The sequence below is a fragment of the Ixodes scapularis genome, unplaced genomic scaffold (genome assembly GCF_016920785.2).
Source record: "Ixodes scapularis isolate PalLabHiFi unplaced genomic scaffold, ASM1692078v2 ptg004606l_1__unscaffolded, whole genome shotgun sequence".
NCBI classification, from domain to species: Eukaryota; Metazoa; Arthropoda; class Arachnida; order Ixodida; family Ixodidae; genus Ixodes; species Ixodes scapularis.
The window spans coordinates 44,746-53,003 of NW_024610413.1; the positions used below are offsets into that span (position 1 = coordinate 44,746).

The 8,258-nt window shown below is 41.1% G+C and overlaps 1 protein-coding gene across 1 annotated transcript; it reads right to left on the reverse strand.

Annotated features, from left to right (window-relative positions):
* Positions 1-892: 892 nt before the first annotated feature.
* LOC8030914 (long-chain-fatty-acid--CoA ligase 4-like) lies at positions 893-3,548 on the reverse strand. The gene has a single exon (XM_042288446.1). The coding sequence runs from the start codon at positions 3,546-3,548 to the stop codon at positions 1,416-1,418; it is 2,133 nt and encodes a 710-aa protein (XP_042144380.1). The 3' UTR covers positions 893-1,415.
* Between the last annotated feature and the right edge of the window lie 4,710 nt (positions 3,549-8,258).

Here is an 8,258-nt window from a genome sequence, read left to right on the forward strand (position 1 = left end):
TAATGAGTGCATTACTAGAAGTATCTTTAGCCTGCTGCAACCGAGTAAAATACAGTTGCACTGATTTACTTTAAAAAGTCAATAAAAGCTGCTTTTACCTCTTGTTTTGAAATTTTTTATTACAAGACATATATTCGATATTCGATTCGTATTTGAAAAGTTCAATATTCGCACACCCCTAGTATTTTATTAGAGAAGGTCAACACAGTTGGAGGAACGACATGAGCTCGAGCGTATGGCATTTGGTGAAGCTCTGATGTGCACGAGAGCCACTGCAACAAAAGGCTCCACCCACACTTGTGCTGCTGCGTCGATTCTTTTTGAATAAAGCGCAGAAGCTTTCTCTCAGTCTCGTGAGCACGCGAACGAGGCACGGCTGAGGGCAGCGAGTGTTTTTTTTTTTTTTTACACAAACAGTTCTTCTAAAATATAACGCCTTCATCCCTCATTTTAGATTGACAACAATAAAGTTGCGACGGAGGATATTTAATATAGGATTGCAATAGAATTTGTGAAAAAATTACATTTTGTTTATTTACTTATTGAGGAGTATCGTAGAAAATAGCGTGAAAGCAATTTATAAAGTAACAATTAAATCATTAAAGTATGTTTTACGAGATTACACATCATCGGCCATTAGCTAAATTTGGAGTTATGAAGTGCCGTCTTTCCGGAGGAGGAAGTGCCTTACCTTAAGGTACGTTAACCTCGCAGTAAACACACATCAGCAAAATTCATTGATTTCGAAGAATATTTGTCCTTCCTGAAATAAAGAACTCGTGGTTTACTTACTTTTTTGCGTACATTCACAAATATTTCCTACTTATTGTTTTCTCTTAAAGTTCATTCTTAACTACTAGCACCAGTAAAGAAATAAAGACCGTTGATATCACAATGTTTGTGGTTGCTTTATTATTTACAAAAACCGAAACTCAATTGAACGGCCCTGATATACACGTAGGTGCTCTAGCCACAGGAGTCTCCAAAAATGACTATCAGTATTTTCTGGAACGCACGTTCAATGAGGCCAAATAAATATGACAGCAGTGAAACAAAGGACTTTGAAAATAAACAAATATAAAACAGTGGAAACGAAGCTTAAGGATCAGCACATTGATCACAGTTTTACCAAAAACATTAAAGGAAAAAACAACCAGCGTATTCATAAGAAAATCTTGTTAAAGCAAAAACATTTTTATGATCGACACAATTTAAGACTTTGCGGCAGTTGGTTTGTTTGATTATTAACATTTTTCTCATTGACGTATAGATTGATTGAGCTTTACATATTTCAATACACGCACACAAAATTCCGAAAGTCTTAAGTACGGGAGATTATTGTCACACCACTTGATCGTGTTCGAACCTTTCTATAAATATATACAAACTGGCTGATACCTAGCTCGTCACTTTCTTTAAGGAAACTTGTTCATCCCATACATCTCGTTGATTTCATTGCGATAGAATTTTTCGATTTCTCGCCTTCGAATCTTGTAGGCCGCCGTCACGAGACCAGTGTCCGGCTGCCAGTCCTCAGCACACAGTTTAACTTTAGCAGGTATTTCTGTTTTGTGCAGATGAGCCCGACGTCCGTGCTCAGTAATAGCGTCACCAACAAGTTTAGTAATCAATTTATCTCTGCAAAGTTCGTTAAAACTCAAGTCGTTCTTTTTTTCCTGCAAAGCCAGTTTGTTTAATTGGACTGGGTTAGGTGCCACAAGAGCAACTAGATACGATTCGTAAGAATTACCGTGAACGCATATGTTGTCCACCAACCGGCATGTCTTAAGCTCTGTCTCAACTTTTCCCAGAGATACATATTCTCCGTGCTGAAGCTTCAGCAGGTCCTTTTTACGGTCGATGATACTGAAGGTGCCGTCAGGGTACAATTCCCCGATGTCTCCGGTGTAGAACCATTGCATGCCGTCCTCTTTCTTGAAATACTCCTTGGTAAGAGTCTCATTTTTAAAATATCCTTGCGTCACGCAATCTCCGCCAACTACTATCTCGCCCCTAGGATGTGGTTTGTCGGAGACGCGATAGTCGCCTTCGTCCCAGTTGACCAATTTGACGTAGCTACCGAGAATCGGCGACCCGACTCGCCCGAAACTCTGATCGTCCATGTCCTTGAGTGTGGCAGAACCAGCAGTCTCCGTAAGACCATAGCCTCCCACAGGACAGCAATCGAGGCACGCCCTGATGAACGCGTCTGTATCCACAGCAAGTGGAGCAGATCCAGTGCCCACCATCGTGAATCGTCCTCCCAGCAAAGCGCGCATTTTGTTGAACACCAATCTATTGAGAATCGGCGTATTGAAACCGAGCCGCAACCAGAAGCATTTGTATGCAACAGCGTACTCAAACACGCGGGCGAAGAAGGGTCCCTTGGACGCCGCTATTTCTGTTATGCTTTTGCGAATGCGGTCAAGAATGAGTGGTGGGCACACAACGACGGTAGGTTGAAGTAAGGTTGCGTCCCCTGGAATTCCGGGCTGCAATCCAGTTGATTTATCGGTTAGGGTTAGGGGAGAGGAGAAACCTACTTTGGCTCCCAGCCCAATAGAGAGACACTCGGTTAAGAGCTCCATGATGTGAGCGAGAGGTAGGTAGGCAATGTACGCATCATTGTTACTACCGCCTTGCTCTTGGCAATTGACACTGAGACCCTTTACGGTAGAAACTATGTTTTTATGGGTAACCATCACACCCTTGGGAATGCCGGTGGCACCACTTGTGTACATAATAATTGCAATGTCATCTGCCGTGGGTGCCACTCCATTTGAAGGCGTTTTTGACGTTTTGCCGAGTTTTTCTAGCTCAGAAAATGGAATGATCTTTACCCTATCAGGTTCTACCACCAGTTTCTTTGGCGTTGGACTTTCCATATATATGACATGCGTTAGTGAAGGTGTCTTGGGTACGATGCTAGCAATCTTTGGCATTAGGTCATAAGAAGTCACGAGGTGACTTACTTCAGTGTCCTGGAGAGCTCGAATGATACCGTCTTCACCCAATGTTGCATACAGCGTCACCAATGGTACGTTGAGGCGAAAACAAGCCATCGCAGTGAGAATCCACTCTTGTCTGGTTTCGGCAAGGACGGCCAAGTATTTACGCGGCCTTATACCGACAGCCATCAGACCTCGACAAATCAGGTTCACCTTGCAGTCCACATTACTGAACGTTATCCATTCGTAGTCACCAAGGGACAACTTTTTCAAAACTTTTCCGTCCTTCATTTCTTCGCTTTCTGCTAGGACAGGACGTGTACCCAAGCACGGTCGGTCGCTGAACTTGTTGAAGGCCGCTCTCATCAGCTCATCCATTGTCCTGATATCTAAAAGTCTGTCCACTCTGCTCGTCTCCGCTTTGACACACGGAGATCCCGGGTTGCCCGGATCTAGTTGAATCCCAAAGCGCAGCCCCTTATTTTTCCAGTATTTCCAAGGCCTCTGCAAAACTGCATACAATGGTAAAGTGAAGACGTCAAATGCTGTTATTACGAGTTTAATCAAGCATAATGCTATATCAATGTAGAGTCGGGACATGATGATCGCCAAATCTGCGCTTTTTGGTATAATTGAATGAAAAGCCACACAGGAAGGTATAAGCTTTCTATAAGAACTTGTTTCACCTACTTATGCTTAAATCCACATCGTTTTCTATTTTACAGTGAACAGTAATAAATGTCCTTGCTGTACAAAAGCGGTCTGAGGTGCTCAATGGCAAAAAATCATCAAAGGGCGTATTTACACAAAGTCTTGAAACCAGGAGCTTGAAGAAGACTTGCGGTCTTGACTTATGAAGTCGTTTTCTTCAGTGTTGTGTCTGGCTTGTTCATCGTTCAGAATATGCTAGGTCCGTCTTGTACTGAAAACAACAAAGAAAGCTATCATTTCGAGTCAAAGCCACACCATGCGGTGATTTATAGCTTTTTGCTTCTTTATTTTGGTTACAATATCGTGAAATGTTAAATAATAATTTGAGGCGAAATTCTCCGCTAAGCCATTGTTGCCCAGCATCATGTAATTCATTCATTAAATGTGTAGAAAAATACTAAAGTTATTGTCCTGTGGCAAGGTTATCCAGAAATCTTACATTCACTGCAGTTTCTTTTGCGACTCTGTTAAGAAACAAGTGCTGAGTGTAACATTTTACCGCAGTTAAAATATCACGAATAACAAGTGAGAACTATGAATAAGCTGTGCGAACTAAAGGTTTAATGCGGCGAACTTCTGCGAAAACTAAAAAAGATCATCTGCCGTCGGGTAACACCTTGTAACTCCTACCCGACTACACACGACCTTCTCGCAGTCCACCGTTTCCCGAGGTTGTGTACATCTTCCGTATAAATTTCTTCTACGCGCGTTGAGGCTATCAACTCATTCTCTTATTGTTCGTACTTTTTTTTCTGGTTGTCCCATTTTAAATTTGTCAGACCTACCAGCGTATGTTGTTATTTCCCTATTTTACGCATCGCATCGATGTGTCTTAGAGGAGGGATGAATGCCCTATGCGTAGTACAATAGGCAGCGCACTCGGCAATCACGCGTATGTCTGAGGTTCAAGACCATTCCATGGCCATTACAGTTAACTTTCGTAGGTCCTCTAAAAAATTCCTAGTATAATCAAAATGAGGCCAGTAGCTCTCGTACAGAATCATCCCGAAGATGTCGTCGCTAGAAAAGAAGCCTTGCCTGGCTGCAGCAAGTTAGTCTTCCGCCAGCACCCAATTCCGCTGCCTCGCCGACATCTACCCACGCAACGCCCTTTATGCGCTTCTATTTTTGCTCAAGTTCGCCGCATTATATGTTTAGTTTTCTCAGTCATTCATCATTCTTGTCTTCCCATTCGTGACATTCTGGTGGAGGTGCCGGCTAGAAATTGCCATGGCAGACGTGAGGATATCTTTTTAATTAATGAGATTACGAATCTTAGCTAAAGCTCGCTTACTTCTGGTTGCTTTGGTGCGCTGTATAGGCATTACCATACGTTACATTACTTGGATATTTAAACGCGTGAGTAAACTACTGGAGACCCGTAAGGAGTAATGCCGTTCAATCATATTATAATGGCTTCTGTTAATCCCATTTTGCAATATAATAGCACACTGCACGAAAATTCGAATAAGTAACATTTCCGAATTGAAGTAAGAAACAAAAATTGAAGCATGTCTCGATAATATTTTGTGGACTCCTAGACGCACACAATGTGTTGAAAGCGAGTTAGGCCCATTTTGACTGATGTGCAGTGACACCATGCGGTCACGTGACTCTGAAACGCCTTTTGAGGTGACGGCGTTACGTGACGGCACGATGTCAAGTGACATAAGGGTGTCACGTGACGTCAAAAAGCCACGTTACACCCTAACGCCAAGGTCGTATAAGGAATATAGTCCCTGTGGGGCTATATGACGTATATGAGCTTGACCTGTGTCGGTCGAGCCTAGTGTAACGTGTCGCTTTTAAACACACATTGTGTGTTTAAAAGCAGTCGGACTGACACCTCGGCATTTTGCGACTCATGCAATCGATCGAAGTAGTATTTTTATATTTACTGCTCCGAGACTACCTGGACCACAAAGCATGTACTGAGTAAATTATAGCGTGTACTGTCGGGCCTCGTGACGACATGTTTCGGCACAGGTCATTCTAGTCTAATTAATGGGAATTCCACGGCCATAACTGGACCCATGAAATAGTGGATATGAAAATACTTCTCTGCGCACATACGCGAAGAAAAGCTTTTTTATGCATTTTTAGAAAATGTAGTTATGAGAAAATGTGAGAGACTTGCGCAAACACACGAGTCTAGCCTGACAATTACGCAAAAAAAAATATTTTCGTGTTTTTCATTGATTAATTTCTATTTGCCCTCACTGTGACTCTGTCAGTCGATTTCCTTCAAAGACAACTCCAAATAACCTGGCATGTCTCTTTTTGTGGTGAGAACTTCTTGTCTATTCGATATTCACGTGGTAACTATCTGACCTGGGCACTCAAAACACAATGTTTATTTTGCAATTCATGTCCTTAGGTATACTATATACATACTCAATCCTAAATCAGCCCTACAAATTGCCCTACAAGCCCTACAAAATTGAAATATACGTGAAAATACGTTCTTCATGGGCTGAAAGGGAAAGAAGTACAGGCTTCTAAAATACTTCGTGAGAAAGAACAATACCGATTGGGTTGAACAATATAATGAACGCACTAAAATAATTAAGATCGGCTAGCTATTGGTGGACAAATTTTGTCACAATGGTATTAACCCCACTTGCATAAATAATTTCAGAGCGAATTATTTTTTTATAAAAAATAAAAACCAATGACCATTCGAATAAAGGGCAAAAAACCGCGTTTAAAAACTGCCATCTGTTCTGCAATTGTTTAACAGTTTATTACAAATATTCATTATTATAGAACGGTGGCCAGTAGAGCATGGTGTTGCATAGGATTGGCTAAACACATAATTTAATTGGATTTAATTGGACACACAGTTTGTTTTAAATTCACCTAGAATAAACAAGTGTTAAGCAAACCCAAATGATCATATTGCCATCGAGTCAATATATTTTTTAGGAACATTTGATCACCATCAGTTAAACTGGCAATCACCAGCTGTATATTTCAACTTCCTTCTTTTGTTTATAGTCAATGTGTGATCATGAGACGTCCTTTCAATAGTTTACTGAAAAACCATACAAACAGCAGCAGGCAAAAATTATCATTAATTTCCGCTGTGTTAGATACACGAGTATAGCCGAGTATGCAGGAGAGGTTTCTGGGACAACATCCCAACGAAGTCCAAGTAACAAAATGAGTTGCACGGGAGACGAAGGAGGTCATCTAATGGTGCTATGTAGACCATGCGACCGTTATCTTTTTGCTCGCTAAAACCGTTTACAGTCATGAACAAATAGAGTTGAACTGTAATTCCGTGAGAAGAAATAAACATGGTGAAATGTACACGTTTAATTTAGCTTTATTTGTTTATCTAATTTCATTATATATACAAAGTGACACAGAACTAACCACGAAGATAATGGTATACCACAACAGGAACTTATAACTTTAACAAGCGAAGGAGGGACGCGAGAAAAGCACCGACATACCTAATGACAGCGACGGGCTCTTAGTGTTGGCGTTGCTTACATAAGAAAGAAAAATGCATCTGAGCGCGTTCTTTGCAAATTATGCCATTCATTAAGTTGAGTACCCTCGTTCGCCGTTGTGTAATTTCGCCTGTGTGGACGTTTAAGTGTGTAGTCAGTGCTGTCGTCTGTAGCCTTCTTTTTTTGTTGTTGACAAATTTGACAACCAAAATTTACCAGATTTTAGAAAAAAAAAACATAAAACTTACGAAACCTACATTTAGAGGCAAGTGCGTTGGTACACCGCAAAACCGAATGCAAACATTATAATGGTACAGACAGATTTAATTCTTTCCTATGGTTTAGTACAAAGCATGTAGAGATTTTTTACAGATATAGTTTAAGCATGTGCGGCACAATTTCAGAACAAAAGGGTATATTCCTAAACTTTTCGTTCTATATACGACACTCCAAAAACTTCAGTTCGATGTACAGCGCACTGATGTCAAACAAACAGTCCCAAATTTTACGAGGGGCTTGAGAACGCTGATATATACCTCAGTAAAAAGCTAAGTACGTATCAAAGACTACAGAGAAAAAAAACCACTAAGGTTTTGCAGTAGGGCCAAGAAAACCCCGATTCATTTTTTTCGTACTCAGTAACACGTTCATTAGGTATTTGAATAAGTTGTGCCACCCGGGTATCAAGCCGCTAGTGGAAGTTAGTACCGTCGGTTCGACGTCGGTGCGATGTACGTCGAACTGAAGTTTTGGGGTGTCGTATAGAGGAAAATGGGTGTAAGAATATACCCTTTTTTTTCTGAAAGTGCGAGAGTCATCCACCCCACACATCCATAAACAACGTTAATATCTCAAGTAAAATATCTGTTTTCAAACATAATATACGTCTGTGGTAAATCTCATGGAAACATAATCTTAATATAAGAACGTTGCTTACCGGCTTCGATCTTCTTTTTCGTGTGCGTGGATATTCACTCCGTGGTGTTGACTCCGCACTGGTTCCTCCGTAATAACTAAAGTTGGGTCACAGGGTGAGTCGACATCAAACACTTTTTAGCAGAACAACAGCGAGTCTTGTCCGGGCTTCGGACCTGTTCGTTTCGATTTCTCTAATAACTCCTACAACACGCGGCAGTGATTC